Raw genomic sequence first — 22,097 nt, 5'->3', positions numbered from 1 at the left:
AAGAGTTAGTGACGGTGATGCGATATTGATTTACCAGAAACAGGACGTAGCGGGGTTGAACACGGGTGCTGGACACGCCCATCACGGAGGCAGCACGTCGCCTGATTCGTCATGAGGATGCGCTTCCATGGCGCCACCAGGAACGAGCAGAAAAAACCAAAAGTCAAGACAAGCGCATCAAACTAGGCCATGCGTCGTGAATCAGGCGCACGTGTCGTGCAGTCTAGATAGCCGTGCGGGTCTGCAATCTACCGGAAAAAGAAGCAAGCACAGGCAGGTGCAGGGCTTCCCCCCGTCTTCACCTCGACGGCCGGAGAAGGGTTTCGCCGTGCTCCGGAGTCGACGCGCCAAGCCATGTCCCGACTAGGCGCGTCCATGGAGCTCGTCCAAAGTTTATGCTTTGCGACTGCGACAACAGCTGGACAAAGAGCTGCCCCAAGACTCTTACCCCTCAATAACCTACTGGGGCGCGTGTGAGGCGGAACGCTTGACGTGTGAAACAAAGCGCAAAAAATACTTTGGTTCTGGGTTCCTGGCAAGCCTGTCTCACCACGTAAAGTCGCGACAGCACGAGTGCAATGTTTCGTGGACCACCTTCCACACCCGGCCGCGATCACTACTACGACTACGACCGCCAACCTTCAACCACCCCCGCCGGCCCGCCGCCTCCAGACGAATCCCACTATCCCTCCTCCACACCAGCCGGCCCGCCGCCCGGCATGAACAACGGACTATTCGGCAACACACGCCCGACATTCAACCCGAATAGCCATGGCTACTCGACAAACTCGCTCTTTGACAGCTCGCCGCCCAAGCAAGGCCTTTTCGAAGGCATTGGAGCCGGCTCGATAGGCACTTCAACGTCCGGACGGCCTCCAGTACAACGAGGACGAATCACCTCCAGCCACTTTCAAGCGCCCACCAACGCACTCAACCGCGATGCACATGGCGAGTCAGATGAAGAATACACCGATGAGGAGGAAGACGAAGACGACCACGACGAGGGCACCGACGAGGACGAGCCGCTCTCCCCACAGCGTCACAACAAAACACAAAACAGGTTCTCCCAATCTGTCGTCTCAAGAACAAGCGCAACCGACATGGAGCCAGGCCTTGTATTAGTGCGCTCCGGTGCAAAACAGACAAAATTCGACCTTCTGGCGCTCGCCAGGGGCCTTACATCCGACGCTCCTCAAGGCCGTTGGATGCCAACTGGCAAACAGAAGGTCCTGAACGAGGGTGATCACCTTATACTGGAGACGGAGCGCCTGGCTGAGAAGGTCCACGAGTCTCTTCACTCAGACTCGCCAGACAAGCGCACCGAAGTGCTCGGCACCGTCGCTCAGGAGTTGGTTGCAGTCTGGAAAGAGGAGACGAAGCCGCCTTCTAGACCACCTGTTATGTCTGACAATAGAACACCTTGGGAAAAACTCAATGGTAGTAAACTTGCCAGTCTTCTGCTCACCCTACACCACCCCCCACAGATCGGCCTGAACCAGCGGGCCTCCGCCCTTTCACTTGTGCCTGCGCGAACTGACTCGAGGCAATACACACCCATTCCAAGGGTACTGCTCGACTGGCTGAATTATGCATTCCCCCTCGATGGTAATTCCGAGGTTGGACAAGTAGGCAAGGAAACGAACGGTTATTCGAGGCATCCTTCTTTCTGGGAGGCGATTCATGTTTCCATTGTTCGCGGCAACTTCTCGCAGACTATGAAGTTCCTGCAGGGTGCTCGACTCGAAAACGCTGAGACAGCCGAACGCGACGGACTAGGTACCACAGGATATAGCGGCACACATCTCCAATACGCGAACCACGCGGTACGTCAAGCAGTTGATCTTCTGCGTGAATGTCCGGCTATTGCATCCGAGGACTGGGACATCAAGGGACATGACTGGAGTATCTTCCGGCAGCGAGTACAGCAGGTATATGCCAGCTTAGAGGACTTTGCCGAGGGCGAAAGTGCAAACCGTCATTCCGTCTATCAACCTTTCCAGGCGGCACACTTTGGCATCTCGCAATCACAGGCAAGTTTCCAGCTTAGCGTGGCGAGTCGCAAAGCCGAGAGCAAAGTACCGTGGTCAGTGTACGAGAACCTGGGAATCGTTTATCGGCTCTTACTGGGCAACGAAGAAGAGATCCTTACCCTATCAGCTGATTGGATCGAAGCAGTTGTGGGTTTGGGTGTTTGGTGGAATGGGGAAGAGGACGACTCTGCACAAGGCAGCCTGGCGGCAAGCCGTCGCTCCATTATGCGGTCACAACGAGTTCGTCCTGTCGACGTGACTCCAGTTAAAGCGTATTGCCAACGGTTGTCCTCTGCGCTGGCGGCAGTCGTTCACAACAGTGACGACGACTTTGGTATCAATGCTACAGACCGCTTTGAAGTAGGCTTGGCATGTGCATTCGACGACAACATCGAGGGTGCTCTAGAAATCCTCCAGGTGCTGTCGCTTCCCATGGCCTGTGCAACTGCGGAGCTCGCCAGTGCAGGAGAGTGGTTCACAAGCGCGAAGGGCCTACTGGATCAGTTTGACCAGAGTGATCTGATGGTCCTGAGTTACAACGAACAGCAGAAGCCAAAAGGTCTGACAAAGGACGACTTGCTTGTTTCCTACTCACAACTCTTGACTGCCGTCGATGTACCCTTCACTTTTGATCATGAACTACCGGGTAAAGAAGGATGGGAGATTGCTGTACAAATTCTCGGCAGACTGGACGACGTCATTACAGCGAACGAACGCATTGAGCAGATATTAAACGACTTACCATTGGACTCCTCGGCCCGCGTTGACAAGATCACTCAGCTTTGCCACAATCTGGGCCTCTCGCAGCATGCTGTCACTATCGCCCAGGTAAGTCGTATCACAACATCTTATTGGATCCAGACTGACTGTTACAGAAATATGCCGACCATCTTCGCACGAATACCGAGAGTTATGGCGATACACTTCTTTACTACGCACGCGCCCACGACGCACAAAAGATTCAAGAAGTGCTACGTGTCTTGGTTGCCCATTGCCTGATCAAATCAATTGCCTATCCACCTCTAGACGAATTAGACGAGTCACTCAGCTCGCTCATCACCTCACCAAAGCAGACCCTAACAAAACTCGCAAGCCTAGACTCAGAAGCCGCTTCCCTCCTCTCGAATCACCTCAGCGGTTATGCGACCATTCGCAAATACTACGATCTGCGAGATGAAGGTGTGCTGCTAAAGGCCGGAGAGAAGCCAGCACACCGGCCCATGGCACGAAAACGAGCTGCAGCTAATGCACTCATGGTCATCATCGCCAGTGCAGCGTCTAGCATTCGTGGTGGGCTGTATGATCCAGAGATAGAAACTGTGGTTCAAGTCGATGTCCTACTACCGTTGCTGGGCGAGGCACTTGTCTTCGTCAACCAATCCAAGCGCACATTGACCCTCCGTCACTTATACGACCTCCTTGCCGCCATCGAGGACCTTGATACCGCACCAAGTATGATCCGAACACAATGCGAAGAAGTACTCACAACCACACTCTTCTCCGCACATGACGTCAACTCGTCACAACAACTGCCGAACCCGCACCAGCTCCTATCGAAATCTACATCCAATTTAACAACGGCGTCAAGCCAATATTCGCTCATTGGTTCGACCGATTTCGGCTCTGCAGATGGTCAGAGTACAGAGGGCTCAACAGTCTTTGTCAAGGGCGGACATGTAGACGATACCAAGCGTGGCTGGGATTGGCGAAAAGGCTTTCCCAAGGGTGCTAAGAGTGAAGATATCATTGCGGTGCTTAGGTTGGGGGTTGCGAGAGAAATTGGGAGAGCATTCGCAGAGGGTGAGGTCACTGCTTGAGGTGTCTGGTTGGGAGAAATGATACCATAATGTAATAGTAGAGCGTTCTTTGGCTTTGGCCATCAGGAGTTAATATTTAAACGTCAGTAATCATCTCACGTTGACACGTGTGTATGATGATCATGTTTGAGTAATTGTCAAGTATTACTAAACGTCTTTCGCTACTCCTCCACTCACCAGATACGTGCCACAGTATGTTTGACTAATCGTATTGTATTTCACACAGGCGTAATATGTTCACACCAATCGTTCTCCTCGTCTGCGAAACTTAGACATATGAAGTGAGCTAAGCCGCGCCGGAACCCACGCGTCGACGTCGAACACCACCAACGCGTACCTCGGTTCCTCGTCTCCCCGCATCATGATTACCAGAAGCATGGCTACACGCTCCAGACAGCATGGGGTAAACGTGTATAAACAACATGCTCTATAATAACGTCTTCCACATCAAAAAATACCATTTACGACCATAAATCACCTCAGTAGATAATGGCACCCAAACAATCTGCCCGTCACACCCCGGACATCACGCTCCCAACCTCCTACAACACCCTCCCCTTCACCCAAATCACCACGCGCCACCACGAAAAAGAGCCCTCAATCATCATCCTTACACTCCACAGACCAGCCAATCACAATGCCTTTACCGACGTCATGCGCGCAGAAATCGAATCTGCGTACGGCATGTTCGACGTAGACGACCGCGTAAAATGCATCGTCGTAACAGGAAATGGGCGGATATTCTGTGCAGGTGCAGATTTAGATGATGGGTTCGGGGATGGCGTGCATGGTGAGGCGGCTGAAAAGGTGCAGGAGCATAGGGATGGGTATGTTGCTTCCTTTTTTTTCTCCCCTTTTTTCATGTAATGCGATGCGACGATATGTGATCTGCCTAATAAACGAAAGATATCTGCTAACATACAACGCTCTCTCCAGAGGCGGACGCGTGACCCTAGCCATCCAACACTGCCGCAAACCCTCCATAGCCGCTCTCCAAGGTTCTGCAGTAGGCGTCGGCATCACCATGACACTCCCCATGAATATACGCATAGCGTACGCCAATGCGAAGATCGGTTTCGTCTTCGCGCGCCGTGGACTCATTATGGAAGCTGTTAGTTCGTTCTTCTTGCCCCGGTTGATTGGGCATAGTCGCGCGATGCAGGCAGTCACGACAGGTAGCACGTATCTTGCTAGCGACAAGATCTGGGGTGGTTTGTTTGCAGAGACGTGTGAGAAGGCCGAGCAAGTGCTGCCAAGGGCGCTTGAGGTGGCCGAGGACGTGGTGAGGAACACAAGTAGCGTGAGTACGTATTTGATGAAGGAGTTGATGTATAGGGATGTGGGAAGTCCTGAAGGTCAGCATTTGTTGGATAGTAGGGTAATCTATGAGCTATTTGGGTCGCCGTAAGTCTATCGCAAAGTTAAGATCGAACAAAGCTAATTGGTAACAGGGATAACACCGAGGGTGTGAAGTCGTTCATGGAGAAGAGGCAGGCGAAGTTTACAGGAACGATGGATAATACCAATGTGACTGGGTATCCGTGGTGGATGCCGTTGGACACTTTGAATAGGCCAAAGGTAGCGCCAACAGGGAGGCCAAAGATCTAGTCGCATATTAGGATACGAGCCAGCGTACAAAATGTACCGTTTAGTGTATTGGCATGACTTCATTGTCTATCGTCCTCAACCCACACAACTGCTGTTCGATGTCCCTGTCTGGCTCGCCTTCACGCGCGTAGCTAGCCAGCGCCCTGTACTGCATCACGCGCACCGACGGCTCGAATGGAGGTATCAGGGATTTTCATTCGTTCCTAGTGTACTTCTTTTCGTGAAGCATGCATAACCGAGGGAAACCCATATCATCCCAACCCATCCAGACCGCACTCCGTAATGGAAAACACGCTTAGAAGAAAGTGGAAGGTCGGGTAGCGGAGAAGACCTTCTTGCCAGCCTTCTTGTTGATGCGGTGGGGCAGCGGGAACTTGAGGTTCTTGGTGAGGAGCTGCTTAATGTATGGTCGGCGGATGTCGTCGGCCTTCTCGACCTCAACGACCTTGAGAATCTAAACAAGATGTAAGTGGACTGATGAACACGGTAGAGTCGGTCTGATCTTACCTGAACCTGCCTGAAACGCGATCGGTGACGGGCGGCCATGTCCTGGTAGAGGGCATCGACGGCGGCGACGCGGGACATCTCGCGGTACTCCTTGTACATGTTGTGGGTGCCGGAGCGCGAGTCGTACTTGAGCCAGATACCGAAGTTCTTGACCTTCTGGGGCTTCTTCTCGTGGATCTAGACAAGTCAGTCTCTGACATTCCTATTTGGTGGATTGTCTGACGTACCTGGTTTACGGAGACGATCTCACCGTTGGCCTTCTTGATCTTGCGGAGCTTGCCAAGGAAGTACCAGAACCGTGACTTGGCGACAACCTCGTTGGGCGCAAAGATGCGCATGCGGTAGATCTTGGGCGCGGGGTTGGCCTCTGAAGGCAGATGGCGGCCGATAATCTGGTATTCCTGGAAGCGTGCTGAAGCATCGTCAGTACTGCTTCAACCAAAGATAGTGCCCCCAGTCCAGCAATTGCAACAGCCGTGGTCGGAGAGTTCGGGTAGGTTAGGCTGATCGAGTACGGTCGTGTTCGAATTTGTCGCATGCGAACGATTTCGCGTGCATTCGCTGCCATAGTCATCCCGTCGTGCCTGCACACACTACTGCTGCTCCTTCCCAGTCGATCTCAAACTCGTGTTGTCGTGTGTCGTCATGGCGAGAGGCGTTCAAGGTCGCGCTGGCCTTGTTCGAAAATTCCATCGGCTGCGATTGCTGGACGGGACGATCTTGCGGAGAAGAGAAAATTGCTTACCCATCTGCGAATGGTTAGCAAGCGATGTTGGCATGAGCTGGCGACGTCGACTGACCTTGATTGTGCTGTGAGGTTAGTACCTTGGGTTGAGAAGTTCAGTCAGGTCGTCTCTATCGTGGACACACAAGCGAATTCGACACCAGCTTGTGGGCGCTAGCTGAGCAGGGACCCACAACAACTTGGCGGCAGGCGCGAGGGTCGTCGGCGAACAAACAGCCCAAACACCGACATGCCAACACCAAGAGCATCATCAAACACGCACCAGCTGGTTTACTGCAAACATAGTCTGCAACATGTCCAAGGGTTAAGTACACCAGCTGAAGTCGCGAAACCCTTCTGACCAACGCGACAATCGACGTTTGATTTCTGCACTCGTACGCCCACGCACGACCATGCAAGCCGCACTTGAGCCTTTCCACGAGGCATATGCCAGTGGTCTGGCGCAACCCGTCGCAGACTTCCTCAGTCCAGTTGCTCCTGCACATGATCCCGGCCGGCTGTACGACTTCTACCGCGCTTCCAGCGACGACAAGATTGAGGGCGATGTTCGATATGCGCTCAAATACAACAAGAACACACGCATGACCAACAAGGAGGCTGGCGCGTGGATTGACATCATTGCTGCTTACTGGCGCGCTGTCAGAGACATTATCAAGACTGACGAAGCAGCGAACCAAGGCAGGCTCAATGCGAATCACTACGTGGCTGTGTACGATGCATGGAAGGACTTGACAAGCAGCTTCATCAAGCACATCAGCGCTGGACTACTTCCACCATGGGCCATCTTCACCCTATACTTCACTGCGAATCATCTTAGGAAGATAGCAATCAGAGCGGACGAGCAGTTGGCCAAGTCGAAACCAGCAACTCTCAATACTGGCTACTCGGACGATATCGTAAGCACAGCCCCGCAGAACCAGAAGCTTGAAGAAGCTGCGCGAGTCTTCAACAGGATATTTGCTCTTTGTCTTGGTGACAGGAACCCAGACATGTCAGAATCGCGAAAGTGGGGTGTATACTGCATAGCCAACCTTCAGTTTAAGACATACTTCAAGGTAAGACATATCCTAGTCCGCATTGTGTAACAATCACTAACACGTATGCAACTAGTTAAAAGCCATAAGCCTGTCTAAAAACGTCGTGCGATCCATCGAAGCACAATCTGATTTACCTACATTCGAACTGTACCCGCGAGCGCATAGAGTCACATACAGGTATTATCTGGGAGTACTAGCATTCCTACAGGAGGATTATGCCAAAGCGGAAAGCAGCTTGCAACAAGCATGGGAATCTTGCTGGTCGAAGTCGCAAAAGAACAAATCGTGAGTTCGAACAATCTAATGCGGGTGGTCACGAAGCTAAAAACACAGGCTCATTCTTACATACCTCATACCCTGTCGCCTGATCACCCAACACAAGATTCCTACGGCTAGTCTTCTCGCTGAGGCGCCTCGTCTAGAACGCATCTTTGGCCCCCTCGTATCATGCATAAAGCGAGGCGACCTCACAGGCTTTGACAAAGCCCTAGCGGATGGCGAGCCCGAGTTTGTCAGACGGCGCATCTTCCTCACTCTAGAGCGGAGCCGGGACATCGCCTTGCGCAACCTTCTCCGAAAGGTCTACCTAGCTGGTGGCTTCGACGATCTCAAGGAAGGACAAACGGAGAAGGACCGGATACGGAAGTCGCGAGTACCACTAGCGAACTTTGCCGCCGCACTCAGGATGGGCATTGCAGGCGAAGGCAGCGGCCAAGCCGTCGAGGACGATGAGGTTGAATGCTTATTGGCAAACCAGATCTACAAGGTGCGCATACCATGCCTGCAACGTTGGGCTCTACTCCACATTTCTGCAGGTCTTCTCCAGTGTCGAGGCAACCTCGTCACGTAGACCACATCGCGTCTTGAACCCACTTGGCTAACCCAGATTGCAGGGTCTCATGAAGGGGTACATCTCGCGCGAACACGGCATGGTAGTGATGAACAAGAAGGGCGCATTTCCAGGGACAGGGGTCTGATGCCTAAACACATTTTCGTACTGGATATCTCCTACAGGACTCAACCCATCAATCAACCGTGGTTGCATACCGCGACACGTCACTATCCAAGCTGGGAACGCGCATACACGTTTGCCTGTGTAAGAGGCCTCAATGCGCACATAATCACGCCATGACGTACCACACCATCGCGGCAAAAAAAAAACTTATCAAGAGCACCAATTCAATACAAGCTACCGATGTACCTCAAACTCTGCTACCCTGGTAGTTCCTGTATCTGACCTAAACCCTCGCTTGCACGGTTCGTGAGACAAGCCGGCTCTTCGTGCGCGGCCAGTCACTGTTGTAGGAACCACAAGCCGCGTTCCCGCACAGACATGCTGTCGCCCTATCAGCTGATATCGCGTTGCAGACCCCGCCCACACCCAACGCCAGTCCGCCCTAGTAATCGTCGCGCCATTTGTGCTACCTGCCCGACGCGACCCAAGGCGACTTTTTGCTGTCGTCCCCGCTTCAGCGTGCAGCGATGGTGGTTCTTGGCGCATGTGGATGTCGGCAGAGGTACTATGACTGTACCTACCGACAGTATCGGTACCACGCCTCGCCGTATAGAAGTGTGGGTAAGCTTTCGAGGAGAGGAGTCAGCGGGAAACGATCGTCGGTGTTCCCTCGGGTATGCAGGTTATCGTGTTCCTCTTTGCCTCAACGATGCACCTGGTCCTCCTCCATCCATGTTACTCCGTCTTCGGGCACCGTTATCATCTACCTAGACATTGCATGCCGTTTCCCATTCCGTTGGTATAGTTGCTGCCTGACTGGCATAGTGAGCAGCGTTTCCTAATCCCATGCACCCCAGCTCATAGCTCATTGCTCGCTTTGCGCTCCTCGCTTCCTGTTCCTGGTTGCCGTTTGCAGCCCGCATGTTTTACTTCTATTATAGCGGCGTATTAAGGCTGCATGTGCTTCGTTCCACCTAGAGCGACTCGACAATTTGTCTTACCCCGCGGATCAGATTGTGCGCTACTTTGCTAGCGATATTGCCTTTTGTCTTGCTGTTCTTCTTGTGGTTCTGGTGGTACTTGCGATACTGTTTGGGCACTTTCTTCCCGCCGGCGCGTTTTGCACTGATGGCTTGGACGGAGTGCGGGGGTGGGCGTTCCATTGTTATGTGCTAGAGTGTTTGGGTCGTATTGTGTGGTGTATCGTATAATAAGCAAATATTTAGTGAATTATGTATGTATGTGTGTCTTCGAAATGATCATGGGTTTGCTGGACACCTGCACTTGTGCTCTGTGATATTGTCGGCTTGAATACACCAGAAATTTTTCCCGGTTATATATCTAGGGTCTGTTAAAGTGTGAATGGAATGTTGGTGCCGAGTTGCCGGCCAATGATATCAGCCAAGCGAGGGTGGAGACGGAGGAGGGCTGAGTATCAAGAGTTGGAACATAGAATGGGAGGCCTAACGAATTGCTGCGCTATATCACATTGTTGACCGAAGACTTTGTATTGGTATTCTGATGTCTGAGTTTCATTCATTGTGTTACCAAATGCTATCATTAATTGGGTTGAACAGGTTATGAGGTCGACGACCATATCTTGTTACAATTTGGTGCAGCCCTGCTGCAAAAAAGAATACCTCAGACGCGAAATATAGAGACTAAGAGGAAGATAAACGCAGAATAATCGAGTGACGATGGTCACCCACGATAATTTTGTGTCTTGAGAGTCAAACCGATGTGACGAAGGCCTGCATATCGAGGCAACTTCAAGGCCAATGCAGAAGGCGCGAAAGTCAAATGAAACCCAACCTAGGCAAAGAGATAAGTATAGTAGTACAACAGTGGCGTGAGTGAGTGCCAGAAAGGTATGTTCAAACTGTAACGCCGTGCAGGATCAAGACCGTAACCGAAGAAGAGCCCAGTAAAGAGATGAGGCATAGCCGCGAGGCTCAAACGGAAAGTGTATGTACAAGAAGAGCAAGAAAAGACAGACAAGTGAAATCATTAGTCGGATCCAAGGAAGTGGGGCTGCTGTAAGCGGAAAGCTTCAGCGGATTGAAGGTGATGACAGGTCGTCCATGTGGTTAACCATGGCAACGAACAAGTCGAAGAAGAGCTTGCCGCCGTTCTCCATCTCATTCTGCATAGTGCCGCTGCGCTTGAAGGTGTGTCTGGCTCGGATGATGAGCGCGAGGTAGTGTGCACGGAGCTTCGAATCGTTGTCAGGAGTGTTGGCGTAGGCATAACGGGCAGATGTCAGAATAGTCGAGCACTGAATGCCTGACTGGAGACCTTGCTTCTTCAACGCAAGCTTTTTTAGTTCTTGTAACCCGTACTTGTCAGCTTGACAGTAAATGACGGTATCTTTCAGTATCGGTCCGACCGAGGACTGGACGACAGCTTCATGTGTATTGTTGGTGTTGCCGCCGTCTTCAAGATTCCAGCTGTTTCGTTTCTTGTCGTACTCCATGCGCGGGTAGTAGTCGCCCTTGTAGAGATACTCAAGAATCGATGAGAAGACTTCGGGTTCTTCGTCAGGTAGGTCGATGCGCTTGTTGGTAGTCTGAAAGAACTGGCCGCTACAGAGGGTTTGAAACCAAGGAGAGTGAGATAGGACATCTTCGTGCGCTGCGAAGAGTCGCTGTTCGCGGCCGACGGATATGGTGATGATGGCACTGATGGAAAAATTAGCAAAGTCGCTTGGGTTGGTCAAGAATGGATGTACTCACCTGCCTAGCGACGGCGATGTTTGATTCGATTGTGGTGATGATGCCTGGGCATGTTGTGCTAGCCTCTCTACTCTCCTCGGCGAATCCCTGAACGAGGGGTTCTTCTTGTGTGATTTAGACTTGGTTGCGCGATGTTTCGAAAAGCTGCCTTCCTGGTGACGTGTGCGGTTTGATGAGAACATGATGAAATATGAAGAGTGCGGTACTGTGCGGAGAGATGTTGTTGATACTTATATGTGCAGTGTGTAGGCAGCAAGCATACGAAACTGAGTAGGCAAGTAGACGACTCGAAAAGAACCTTAGGCAGATACGTCGTAGGGCAAATGAGACAGTAGCACGCAAGTACTAGGCGACTGCAGCCGTGTATATATACCTGACTCCTCACAGGAGGCCACTATCTGGCCCTCGGCCAGGGTGAGGGTGAATGGCGACGCGGATTGGACGCGTCCACAGGCCTAACACGTAAACGCGATATCACATGTTCCGCTTTTCCTTTTTCAGAGTTAAGAGTCAGGACGGCTGAGCCCCCGGACCTAGACCAAGTAACACTTGTGCAAGGTTGTGAAACAAGGGCGGGAACAAAGAAGGCTGATAGCGCTAGTTGGGCGCCGGTGGGTTGGCGTAGTCCTCGAACCGCAAGCAACTAGACATGTTAGAGACGAGCCAGCGAGAGCTGATGATCGATACTCGCGATGTCTCATCCCATGCTTCTGCTAGAGAGATGCGACGAGCATCACCAGCCTCGGCGACATGATGAGATGACTGGTCGCAATCTTTGCGCAGGGCTTAATGCCTGCAGCTTGCAGCTTGCGTCGGGAAGGTGGAAGCTTTGGCCAGGCACCCAAGAAAGTTTGAGGAAAAGCAATCGACGCCGCCGCCGTGCAACAACCAGCATCGGCTCATCGCTTGCATCTGCGAATCAATGAAAGGCGGCCGTCCACCGGAGGCCCTCTCTAGAGCCCGTTTTCCGTTCCCCTGAGGGGCAAATGTCGCGTTGAAGGACCGAAACCTAGTCAGAAAGGCGTGGCGCGAGACTATGATCCGGTTCCGCGCAATAATGGGATTCGCGGCTGGCAAAAGCGAGGTCAGCGACCATGACACGGTGCCTGGTGCCGTAAAATTGTGCGTCGCTGATCAATAACCCTCAGACGCGAGGGGTGTATGAGTGGAGCGCGTTCAGGCATTCACAATGAAATCGCCCCTCGACGCGTCCTCACGTGTTCCACTCAAGCCCGCATCTGGTTTGGCGCACAACGCTACCAGGGAACCCAACGGCTCTGCAGTTTCACCACGTCTGCATTTATCATAATGGACGGCAGCAGCACCTAGAATAATCCGTCGCATCGATTGTGACGTATCGGATATGCAGCAGAGCTCCCCCCCTTATTATGCTGCTCTCCATCCTCGGTGGCGTAGTTTCTTGCTTGAGCTGGTCTTTTTGTCGGCTTTCACGAACGCTGGCAGACACTGCATCGTCAATCAGGTCATCATCCACGAAAACTGGCTGCCAGTCAGATAAGTTGTTTTTTGTTTTGTCCATTTTCAAGCCCGTCTGCCTTCAGATCGATCGCACCATATTCCAACAGCGCATACAACACTTCTGGACGGTGCGAACTCAGTATGGATAGGCCTCGGGTTCTGCCGCGATCCGCTCGTCTGTCAGCATTTACTCTCCATCTATTTACTCCGTTGTCTTTTTCGACTTGGAATGATGGGCAAGCATGGGGAATTTCGCTCTTATAACCAATTGACTGGAATGCCAAGGACCTTTCCTGGAGACCAGCCAAGCTCGTTTGTTCACTCAAACATCACCTTTCTTTAGACCAAAGAAAACACTCACCACACTTGTTGAGCCATTTGGAGTCACTTTCGGGTGCGATATGCGTCTTATACTGGACTGATGAATCGTGTCTGTTCGTTGCTTCCTTGGTTCTATCTCAAACAGGCGTTGTGTCACACAATTCGCAAGATATATTAGATTCCTTGTCAGCATGTACTCCTAACAAGCGCCATGCGTCTTCGTAGACGCCAGCACTACCGAAGAACTTACTGCGCTGGGTAACACATGAGATATCGCGCTTCCCTTCCTGACCGACTCTCTGTAGAGTGTTGCGACGCAGGTGACGAAGTCCACCATCTTAAATATACTGGCCTACAATCAATGTTGATGTGTTGCAGTTTCATTCAAGAGTACTCGAGCTTGGCAAATGCCGCTTGCGCCCGGCAGGATCCCACCGACCGTCAGGGGTGCCATAGCCGGTATTACACGTCCGATATTGTCCAGTAGGGGCTCTTTTGTTCGTAAGAGATGAACAACGACGACGATCTTCGCCGCTGGTATCTGCACACAGCTGTAACCAACTACGAGAAACAGACTCTTTGGCTTGATCAATCGGATTGTAGATGGCAGCATTCATTTTCATTGTATAGAAGTGACCGGATACTATGACACTTCGGACCACCAAAGTTTAGAAGCTTTTTCTCGTAGCTCATCTTCACGGAGAATCTGAGCTCGGGATTAACTGGAGCTGAGATCATGACCCCAGTTCCGCCTTGTGCGTTGCATACGCAAGGATGCTGACTGCCTTGTCTGGACTGCCGCTCAGCAGCGCGGCCAGATGCAACTCAAGCCTTGGAGTCTTTGAGAGATTGATACCAAGACACTCGGGACCTTCATGGATGCCACGCTGCAGATCTCATGAACTGAACTGGAAAACTCGTGAGATCGATGGTAAGGATGGCGGGCTATCCTTACCTCAACGGTGTTCCTTAGGTGCATGTGTCGAATGTCAAGGGTGCTCATTATAAGGAACCTTTGTAGAATCACGCCCCACACCGGGCAACACGTTGGGCGGCCATCTAATTAGATGACCCAGCAAGTGCAGTAGTATGGCAGTCACCACCAGCCTGCATTGGAGAGGGAAGCTGGCCATGTGCACTTAGTATAAGAGCTCTGGAGATCCGCACTCAGCTGAATCGTTACAGCTTGATCAATGGCTGGCACCGCGGTTGTCAAGGCCCTTGTGGCATCTTTGCTTCTGGGTTCGGGCGCTTCAGCGTCTCCTTTGGTTAAGAGACAAACCACGCTCACGCTTGACGGTGTACAGGAGCAGGCCCTTGCCAATGCGTACAAGGTACTGGATGGGACTCTGTCAGATGGTCTGAACAGGTCCACATCATGTAACAAAGACACTGTTGCTGTACGCAAAGAATTGTAAGTACTTCTGGAAATGATTCGACGTATGTGTTAACACATGATAGCGGCGACCTCACTAAAGAGGAGCGGAAGGCATATACAACAGCCGTAAATTGTATCTTAAAGGCTCCATCCAAGCTTCCTGCCGGTCAATACCCGGGCGCAAAGTCTCGCTACGATGATTTTGTAGTCGTCCACATGAACATGACGCCATCCGTTCATGCCACCGCAAACTTCATGCACTGGCATCGCTACTACATATGGGCGTATGAAACAGCGCTTCGCAAGGAATGCGGCTACGAAGGCTACCAGTATGTGTCAATCTACGAGGTTTATTCGAAGTGAACACTAACCTAATATCTCTTATCACAGGCCCTACTGGAACTGGGCAAAGTACAAGGATTTGGTCAACAGCCCTATCTTCAACGGCGATGAGTGGAGCATGGGTGGCAACGGCGATCCAATTGGCCCACACGCTGGCATGAGTGTAGGACCGGGACAAACGCTTCCAGGCGGTCCAGGCGGTGGTTGCATATCTAAAGGTCCTTTTACCAACCTGACAATACGTCTCGGTCCCATAGCATCCACCATGGACCCCAAGCTGAACATCAAGCCCAATCCGCGTGCTGATGGCTTCGGTGACAATCCTCGCTGCCACCGTCGTGACGTGAGTAACTTCTTCACAGAAAGTTACTTGCGGCCTCAGGATCTCCTATCCCACATCACCAGCAACAAAGCCATCGGTACCTTCCAAGATTCTCTCCAGGCCAGCAATAGCAACAACCTTGCTGTGCTTCACATTGCTGGTCATTTCAGCATATGGGGCGACCCTGGCGGTGATGTGTACGTGAGCCCTGCTGAACCAGCCTTCTGGCTGCACCACAGCCAGCTCGATAGACACTGGTGGATGTGGGCCATGTATCAGGAGAAGGAGATCAAGTCTCGGACGAGTATGTACGAAGGCGGCACCCATTGGCTGATACCCAACAGTCCTAGAGGCAAATCGACAGATGAGCAGGAGCTGAACGTTGCAGCTCCACCGGGCAAGAATCATCTTGAAAGCAATCAGTTTTTTTCTACCACAGCAGGGCCGCTGTGCTATGTATATGCTTAAAAAAATCGAGGACCTCACTCGCATGTCTGAACGACTTGCCCATTTAGCTATCATGTGCTGATCAGCATTGCGTCTTAATATAATTTGATTCTGTTTTCGCACCATCTCTGCGCTTTCGTACGTGTCCAGGTGTCGTTTTGGTGTTTCCAATATCTAGATCTGCCCTCGGCTGCTATTATCAGTCCCGAGAGCGATGCCTCCCACCTTGACCATCTTCGAAAGACGGGATACTCTTGCCTCTCTTGCCCAATCGAGAAGGTAAAAAAAGTCCAGGTATTCACTTGTCGCGTAAGCAGACACACGTGATGACGGGATTCTAGCGCGACGCGCTACCGGTAGATCATCCAGTTTGAGAAGCGACGGATGACATCGGTGGTCTTGTTTCACCCCCCCACCCCCCCGCCACATCGAGAACTGCCGGTACCAATGCATCAACAGTCACGAAGATGGCGACCCCGCAAGCGAAACGTCGCCGGCTAAATGAAGCCACCAAGACGCTCCAGAAGCCGTTCAAATCGCCGTTCCGCACGCCCTTGAAGCCTAGCATTGGAGACGATCCGCCATCCTCAGATCCGCCTGAGCTACACACTCCTGCCCGCAAGGCCTCGGAGACAAATTTCAACACTGCCAGGAATATCGCTCCTGCGAGCCATTATGCACAGCACTCAACCACCGCTGAGCCTTCTACACGGCCACTGCCAACGCCGGCAACGTCCAAGGTGACAGCACGTGTCTCGAAAACTCTCGTCTCACGGCCAAACACAACCACACCTTTGCGGCTCGCTTCGAAGAAGACAGCATCGAAACCCTCAGTTGCACGCGAGATCATGCAACTCCGCAATGAGATCCAGATGCTTACACAAGCTCAGACCCTCGCTACCTCTACAAAAGACGACGACTTGGTTATGCTAATAGACAAATGGCGCACAGCGAGTCGTGCAGCTGCCGAAGAGTTGTTTGGAAGTACTCGAGACAGGGTCAATAGAATGGGAGGGGTAGGCGCGTGGAAGGAACGTGAGAAGGAATCAAAAGAACGGCAGATGCAATGGGATAAGGAAGAGATGGAGGCAGAGCGAGAGAAGATGGAAAAAGCCAAAGAGAGCGGAGATGTCTCGGAAGAAGAGTATGATCGGTATGCTGAGATGGATTCGGAGAGAGAGAAAGGAGAAGAGGAGAAGGAGACGTTCAAGTGCGCAGACGACGATGTGAGTACGCCGAGACAGTTGTGAATCTATTATCACTGACAGGGAGACAGTCGTTTACGATGGACATGATGCTCAAGACACTCAACATCGACCTCAAGCTCATCGGTTACAACAAGGAAGCGCAAAGGTGGGATGGATGACATTGAAGAACTAAGAGCACCATCCGGTATATTCTCGGCTCGTACCTCGAGTTTGACAGACCCCACCTATACATGACTTGAACTTGCCCTGTCCATGGAACAGATATAGGCATCATGATAGAACTACACGATACAAACTGTAGGTCATCTTTCACAGCTGTTGTTGTGCGGAGTAACTTACTATGTTAGGATGAATGTTCACGGCGATACCCTTACCAGCGACGGAGTTTGTCAACACCTAATGCAGATCTTTACGAATGTTGAACGATGCCATGCCTGTGACGTCATTCTTACTCCACATAATACTACTACACTACTAGCATTACTAATGTTCACGCGCGACGACGGCCATCTTGTTCCTCTAAGCACTCTTGATAACCCAATTCCCAACCTTTCATACCAATCCAATCGTTTTCCTAAACAACCTATCCGTTCCAGATTCCCACTCCCATCACCAACCATGTCACTCAAAGGCCAAACCGTCCTCATCACAGGTGCATCAATGGGCATCGGCGCAGCCATAGCCCAACGTCTAGCCGCCGAAGACGCAACACTCATCCTCTTCGCCCGCTCAGGCGACAAGCTAAAAGCCTTGTCCGACTCTCTCAAAGCCAAGCACTCGAACCTAAAAATATTCCTATCCGTCGTCGACGTCCAAGACCACACCTCCCTCAGCACTGCCATCTCACATATAGTCCAACAAGTCTCACACATTGACGTTTTGATCAACAACGCTGGTCTTGCCATCGGTGCGCCCTCCAAGTTCCCCGACCTCCAAATACAGGACATCATTACTATGACGAACACTAATATCAATGGGTACATGTTTGCTGCGTACGCTGCATTAAATGAGGGAAAGATGAAAGAGAGGGGCAAGGGCACGATTCTCAATGTCACTAGTACAACGGGGTTAGAGGTACCGCCATTCCCGGGTGAGGCGGTGTATCATGCTAGTAAAGCTTGTCAGGAGGCTTTTACCAACGTGCTAAGGACGGAGTTGGTGGGCACGGATATCAAGGTGCTTGCGTTACGACCAGGGGTCGTGGCGACGAATTTTCATGAACAGCGGTATGTTGTACATCTCTTCTCGTACATGGTGTGGATCTCGTACATGCCGTTTCCGTGCTCTCCCACTTTTGGTCCTGCGGTGGGACTTGGAACTGACAAGGAATTTAGTGTTGGATACGACAAGGAGAGCTATGACACTTTCATGACCGGCTTCGAGCCTCTTGTTGCTCCTGACGTTGCGGAAGCGGCTGCTTTCATGCTAAGCCAGAAAGATCGGGTTAGCGTGAAGGCGTTGGATGTAGTGCCTACTGCACAGCGGAGTTTACAGGTGTTTGATCGGGAGTGGAATAGTAGAGACAAGGCGAGGAACGAGGAGACGATGAAAAATTGAAAAAGCGTGAGACCGGCGATGGGTATCATTAAGCAGGTTTAAGCTGGATACAATATGCGTAGAGCTTCATAGGTGAACGAGACTTGCATAGAGACGCTACATAAGTACCGAGACATAAAAGAGGTGTGGACCTCCTATATTGGTGAACATGACACACTACAGTTCGCTATCGCCGTACGTGAGAAATGTACATCGATTCGTATCACATAACACCACCACCACTTCTCCCATAAATCCCCTCATAGATGTAGCAAAGCCAGATCGCTGCAAATTCATCACAGCTTCTCTGCATCGTTGATGCCACCGTTTGTGATGATATATGTTGCTTCCTTCTCCGGCATGTCTGAAGCGATGCGTTAGCAGATATATGATCAAATAGCGACGCATGCTGACATACCAGGAGAGTCTTGGATCTTAGCAACACGCTCTTCACCTCGACCCTTGCGAAGCAAGATCCTTGTGGCAGAAGCGTGCGCGAGGATGTGACCACCAATGGGCTTGCGACCATCTGCACTAGCGAAGAGAGCGCTCGCTCCAGGATCGCTCTGAACTTGGTTTGTCAGGAGCACGGCGACGTTGAACTCTATGCACTGTTAGGTTGAATCGGAACCATGAGGGAAACTTTGGAGTACCTTCAGCCACATGCGTTAGCTTCGAGAGGAACTGGTTGAGCTTTTGCTGCCGCTCATTGAGCTCACCACGGCCCGTATAGTCGACACGAAAAAGAGCCATGATACTGTCGATGATGAGTAGGCGGTACTCATTGCTGACAAAGAACTCTGCGACTTTGTTGAGAAGTTCCATCTGATGCTCCGAGTTCACAGCACGCGCATAAGTGATGTTGTCTTGAGCTGAAGATTGTCAGTAGAGATACCACAGGGAGTAAGATGATACACACCAGTCTCGGGGTCTACACCGAATCGCTCTGCGATCTGGGCTATCCTCTCCGGTCGAAATGTTCCTTCAGTATCTGAGTAGGTGTGAGACGAGTTCAAAGGCAGCGATGTTCGACATACCAATGTAGGCTACCTTGCCTTCCGCACCACCCATGTCCTTCGGTAGCTGTGCGATGACAGACATGGTATGTGACAACTGGGTCTTTCCGCAGCGGAACTCTCCAAAGACCTCGCTGATGCTCATCGTCTGGAAGCCACTATGTATCGTCAGCATCGATATTTGGAACATAGACTGACACAGACACTCACCCTCCGAGCACGGCATCGAGCGCCTTACTGCCAGTAGAAATCTTGATGACACGCTTTCGCAAATGTCCGAGCTCATGAGCAGTCTGAAACCCTCCCCCAGAAGGCTGTGCTGCACGTCAGAGATCTACACTTGAGTGTGAAGTGGACTTAGTGATGTACCTGGCACTTTGCGATGGCATCCTTGACTTTGTCGACCTTGATTTCACTGAAGCCCTTGATCTTCAGTAGATTGCGACGAGTAGCCGAATGCACTGATGCGATTGTATAGTAGCCATTTGATTTCAGCTTCGAGATATCGACAGCACCGATACCGTGCGCCTGGATCGCATCGATATCAACGATGAAACCGCCCTGTGTGTGTTCAGTCAATTTGCATCTCATCTCAGTGAGAGGAAGTCACTCACATCATTGTTCGAGTCGTCACTCGCAACCGAAGAAGCGCCCATAGTAGGTCGTGATGGTAAATGACTAGGTATAAGACGAAAGGGAGCGATACAAGGGAGAGTACGAGTGCTGCGTGTGTGAGGGACAAAGGTGGGAATGAGGGAGAGATGGTGGAAGAAGAAATAATGGGAAAGTCTGCGAAAGGCGAGACAGCGGAGGAAGGCACGATGAACGGGGGCGCTGAGGTCTGTTCCGTCTGTGTAACACTGAGGAAGGAAGGCGCAACCACCACCAACGCGACCGCCTCGCAACGAGGAGAGAGGAACACACGTGCATCTTAGAAATGATGAGCTCAATTCGATTGAATCGAATATGAGAGGGGCCGAGTTGACGGCCTGGAAACTGTGACTGAGCAATGCCAGATCCAATGATGGGGATACCAGTGATGACAGCCGGTTCCTCCATACGCCAACGGCCAGGCAGAATAAGGCAGCCGTGGCCAACGCTGTTTTGTTGGGCATCATAACAGCTCTCGGGATCGTGCAGTCGAGTGGACTGTAGATGGTACTTTAGTCAGTGAAGATGAGATGAATCTCGGAAGTCAGATACTGATGTGACTGCATATATTCGAGATAGATGATACAATCTAAATCCAAGCTATGCAAGCACAGTCATGTATGAAGATAATGATAACAGACAGATGCACCGACCCAGCTCCCGACATACACACACAGTCTCCTTCACTCTTCCTCGTCCATACTACCTCCATCCCCTGGGAACAAGCTTTCGCACCAAACCACCACAGCGCCTTCCAGCTCCATAGACGAGCCTGGTTTATCCAAGCACATTCGCACTGGTAACTCTTCTGCCGAAGAAACTACCAAGCCAAATCGCTTGTATAAAAACAGGTCGCCATCCAAATCGCCAAGCCGTCGTCTGTCGAAATAATGGTAGAATGGTTGAAGTAAGGGATATAACGTTCGTGGGGTATCAGTATAAGAATCGTGAAGAACTTTTCTCATATCCATTGATGACTCGTGAATGCGTGAGATATGCCGAAATGATGCTGAGATTGGCTAGGGAAATGATCGTGATGAAGTGGTAAACCTAATGAAAGACATGGTAGTGCATGCCATAGGGGCCAGTACTGGCCACAATATTACTCATGGCGAGACTTCGGCATAGCTTGAAGTCGCCTAGGCGACAGCAGCGGTGGGAGCAGCGGCCGGGACGGGAGCAGCAGCAGCAGCGGCAGCAGCAGGCGCGGCGGCAGCGTCGCCGTTGACCTCAGCCTGAGTGCAGTCGCGGGAAATGTGGCCGGTCTCACCGCAACGGTAGCAAGTCTTGCCAGCAGTGTTCAAGGGGCCGCCGTTGGGGGCGGTGCAGTCGCGGGAGATGTGGCCTAGTTGATGTCAGGGGTTGTATGCTGGAATGTGTTCAGTCGACTCACCAAGCTTGCCGCAGGCGTAGCACTTCATAGCTTGGGCCTGGCAGTCACGGGCAAAGTGGTTAGGTCCACCGCACTTGTAGCAAGTGGCCGGGCGAGCGCCACCAGCGAAACCGCCACGGAAACCTCCTCCATAGCCGCCACGAGGAGGACCGCCAGCTCCACGACCCATTCCAGGGTTGGGGCAGTTGCGGGCAAGATGGCCAGCGATACCGCAGCTGTAGCAGCGTCCGCTGGTGCCGGCTCCACTCAGACGCAGAGTTGGGCAGTCAGCCTGGACGTGTCCGAGACCCTGGCAGTGGTAGCACTGCTTGGCTGTTCCTTGGTCAGCTCTTCATTGCTTTATCATGCAGGGTTGTATATCGCCGAAAGTGCGCGAGGGCCATTGAACGAGTCCTCGATGTGAAAACGGGTAGTGTGGATTGCAGTGACGTACTCTCGGTGGTGCGAGGATGCGGGCATCCGTTAGACTCGTGGCCTGGCTGCTTGCCTGTAGAGAGGTTAGTCCATAGTCGCAAGTGGTTTTGGGGTGGTCTTACAGTTGTAGCACAGCCTCTCAGAGGAAGAGCAAACCTC

The 22,097-nt window shown here is 51.8% G+C and overlaps 11 protein-coding genes across 11 annotated transcripts; 7 read left to right on the top strand and 4 right to left on the bottom strand.

The window, feature by feature from the left end:
• The first annotated feature begins 223 nt into the window (after window positions 1-223).
• CC77DRAFT_1025016 (hypothetical protein) lies at window positions 224-4,000 on the top strand. Its single transcript, XM_018525987.1, has 2 exons — window positions 224-2,858; window positions 2,906-4,000. Exons 1-2 carry the CDS (start codon window positions 579-581, stop codon window positions 3,845-3,847), a joined length of 3,222 nt encoding a protein of 1,073 aa, XP_018380673.1. The 5' UTR covers window positions 224-578; the 3' UTR covers window positions 3,848-4,000.
• A 202-nt stretch (window positions 4,001-4,202) lies between these two features.
• On the top strand, window positions 4,203-5,728 carry CC77DRAFT_1025015 (enoyl-CoA hydratase/isomeras-like protein). Its single transcript, XM_018525986.1, has 3 exons — window positions 4,203-4,674; window positions 4,784-5,251; window positions 5,299-5,728. Exons 1-3 carry the CDS (start codon window positions 4,337-4,339, stop codon window positions 5,453-5,455), a joined length of 963 nt encoding a protein of 320 aa, XP_018380672.1. The 5' UTR covers window positions 4,203-4,336; the 3' UTR covers window positions 5,456-5,728.
• CC77DRAFT_455431 (60S ribosomal protein L18ae) lies at window positions 5,635-6,851 on the bottom strand. Its single transcript, XM_018531763.1, has 5 exons — window positions 6,763-6,851; window positions 6,708-6,711; window positions 6,190-6,374; window positions 5,963-6,139; window positions 5,635-5,909 (listed from the first exon to the last, which is right to left on the bottom strand). Exons 2-5 carry the CDS (start codon window positions 6,709-6,711, stop codon window positions 5,751-5,753), a joined length of 525 nt encoding a protein of 174 aa, XP_018380671.1. The 5' UTR covers window positions 6,763-6,851; the 3' UTR covers window positions 5,635-5,750.
• Window positions 6,852-7,099: 248 nt separating this feature from the next.
• Window positions 7,100-8,721, top strand: CC77DRAFT_946954 (hypothetical protein; the record flags this gene model as incomplete). The annotated part of the gene is made up of 4 exons (XM_018535114.1): window positions 7,100-7,762; window positions 7,818-8,029; window positions 8,078-8,510; window positions 8,638-8,721. 4 exons carry the CDS (start codon window positions 7,100-7,102, stop codon window positions 8,719-8,721), a joined length of 1,392 nt encoding a protein of 463 aa, XP_018380670.1.
• A 1,584-nt stretch (window positions 8,722-10,305) lies between these two features.
• CC77DRAFT_455377 (hypothetical protein) lies at window positions 10,306-11,888 on the bottom strand. Its single transcript, XM_018531762.1, has 2 exons — window positions 11,432-11,888; window positions 10,306-11,377 (listed from the first exon to the last, which is right to left on the bottom strand). The coding sequence occupies exons 1-2, from the start codon at window positions 11,611-11,613 to the stop codon at window positions 10,750-10,752; spliced, it is 810 nt and encodes a 269-aa protein (XP_018380669.1). The 5' UTR covers window positions 11,614-11,888; the 3' UTR covers window positions 10,306-10,749.
• An 822-nt stretch (window positions 11,889-12,710) lies between these two features.
• CC77DRAFT_1025011 (hypothetical protein) lies at window positions 12,711-13,514 on the top strand. Its single transcript, XM_018525985.1, has one exon. The coding sequence runs from the start codon at window positions 12,820-12,822 to the stop codon at window positions 13,057-13,059; it is 240 nt and encodes a 79-aa protein (XP_018380668.1). The 5' UTR covers window positions 12,711-12,819; the 3' UTR covers window positions 13,060-13,514.
• CC77DRAFT_455364 (hypothetical protein) lies at window positions 13,421-13,890 on the bottom strand. Its single transcript, XM_018531761.1, has one exon. It carries the CDS (start codon window positions 13,842-13,844, stop codon window positions 13,590-13,592), a length of 255 nt encoding a protein of 84 aa, XP_018380667.1. The 5' UTR covers window positions 13,845-13,890; the 3' UTR covers window positions 13,421-13,589.
• Window positions 13,891-14,424: 534 nt separating this feature from the next.
• On the top strand, window positions 14,425-15,741 carry CC77DRAFT_1099203 (Di-copper centre-containing protein; the record flags this gene model as incomplete). The annotated part of the gene is made up of 3 exons (XM_018529991.1): window positions 14,425-14,645; window positions 14,693-14,938; window positions 15,000-15,741. The coding sequence occupies 3 exons, from the start codon at window positions 14,425-14,427 to the stop codon at window positions 15,739-15,741; spliced, it is 1,209 nt and encodes a 402-aa protein (XP_018380666.1).
• A 446-nt stretch (window positions 15,742-16,187) lies between these two features.
• Window positions 16,188-17,086, top strand: CC77DRAFT_1034989 (hypothetical protein; the record flags this gene model as incomplete). The annotated part of the gene is made up of 2 exons (XM_018526911.1): window positions 16,188-16,946; window positions 16,997-17,086. The coding sequence occupies 2 exons, from the start codon at window positions 16,188-16,190 to the stop codon at window positions 17,084-17,086; spliced, it is 849 nt and encodes a 282-aa protein (XP_018380665.1).
• A 460-nt stretch (window positions 17,087-17,546) lies between these two features.
• Window positions 17,547-18,485, top strand: CC77DRAFT_1034988 (short chain dehydrogenase/ reductase-like protein; the record flags this gene model as incomplete). Its single annotated transcript, XM_018526910.1, has 2 exons — window positions 17,547-18,154; window positions 18,263-18,485. The coding sequence occupies 2 exons, from the start codon at window positions 17,547-17,549 to the stop codon at window positions 18,483-18,485; spliced, it is 831 nt and encodes a 276-aa protein (XP_018380664.1).
• Window positions 18,486-19,757: 1,272 nt separating this feature from the next.
• On the bottom strand, window positions 19,758-20,663 carry CC77DRAFT_455206 (hypothetical protein). The gene is made up of 2 exons (XM_018531760.1): window positions 20,095-20,663; window positions 19,758-20,041 (listed from the first exon to the last, which is right to left on the bottom strand). Exons 1-2 carry the CDS (start codon window positions 20,596-20,598, stop codon window positions 19,838-19,840), a joined length of 708 nt encoding a protein of 235 aa, XP_018380663.1. The 5' UTR covers window positions 20,599-20,663; the 3' UTR covers window positions 19,758-19,837.
• Between the last annotated feature and the right edge of the window lie 1,434 nt (window positions 20,664-22,097).

This window comes from Alternaria alternata (genome assembly GCF_001642055.1).
Source record: "Alternaria alternata strain SRC1lrK2f unplaced genomic scaffold CC77scaffold_26, whole genome shotgun sequence".
NCBI lineage: Eukaryota > Fungi > Ascomycota > Dothideomycetes > Pleosporales > Pleosporaceae > Alternaria > Alternaria alternata.
This window is presented reverse-complemented; position numbering and strand designations above follow the sequence as displayed.

What these genes read in the sequence shown, in the direction of transcription:
- CC77DRAFT_455206 (XM_018531760.1), bottom strand. Translation starts at nt 20,598, where the DNA reads ATGATGCCCAACAAAACAGCGTTGGCCACGGCTGCCTTATTCTGCCTG. An exon ending in GTGACGACTCGAACAATGAT is followed by an intron (nt 20,042 to 20,094) that starts GTGAGTGACTTC and finishes GAACACACACAG; the next exon opens with GGCGGTTTCATCGTTGATAT.
- CC77DRAFT_1025015 (XM_018525986.1), top strand. Translation starts at nt 4,337, where the DNA reads ATGGCACCCAAACAATCTGCCCGTCACACCCCGGACATCACGCTCCCA. An exon ending in GTGCAGGAGCATAGGGATGG is followed by an intron (nt 4,675 to 4,783) that starts GTATGTTGCTTC and finishes CGCTCTCTCCAG; the next exon opens with AGGCGGACGCGTGACCCTAG. An exon ending in TATGAGCTATTTGGGTCGCC is followed by an intron (nt 5,252 to 5,298) that starts GTAAGTCTATCG and finishes AATTGGTAACAG; the next exon opens with GGATAACACCGAGGGTGTGA.
- CC77DRAFT_455377 (XM_018531762.1), bottom strand. Translation starts at nt 11,613, where the DNA reads ATGTTCTCATCAAACCGCACACGTCACCAGGAAGGCAGCTTTTCGAAA. An exon ending in ACATCGCCGTCGCTAGGCAG is followed by an intron (nt 11,378 to 11,431) that starts GTGAGTACATCC and finishes TTTTTCCATCAG; the next exon opens with TGCCATCATCACCATATCCG.
- CC77DRAFT_455431 (XM_018531763.1), bottom strand. An exon ending in AGATCGTCTCCGTAAACCAG is followed by an intron (nt 6,140 to 6,189) that starts GTACGTCAGACA and finishes TGACTTGTCTAG; the next exon opens with ATCCACGAGAAGAAGCCCCA. An exon ending in CGCGTTTCAGGCAGGTTCAG is followed by an intron (nt 5,910 to 5,962) that starts GTAAGATCAGAC and finishes CATCTTGTTTAG; the next exon opens with ATTCTCAAGGTCGTTGAGGT.
- CC77DRAFT_1025011 (XM_018525985.1), top strand. Translation starts at nt 12,820, where the DNA reads ATGCTGCTCTCCATCCTCGGTGGCGTAGTTTCTTGCTTGAGCTGGTCT.
- CC77DRAFT_1025016 (XM_018525987.1), top strand. Translation starts at nt 579, where the DNA reads ATGTTTCGTGGACCACCTTCCACACCCGGCCGCGATCACTACTACGAC. An exon ending in ATGCTGTCACTATCGCCCAG is followed by an intron (nt 2,859 to 2,905) that starts GTAAGTCGTATC and finishes TGACTGTTACAG; the next exon opens with AAATATGCCGACCATCTTCG.
- CC77DRAFT_455364 (XM_018531761.1), bottom strand. Translation starts at nt 13,844, where the DNA reads ATGCTGCCATCTACAATCCGATTGATCAAGCCAAAGAGTCTGTTTCTC.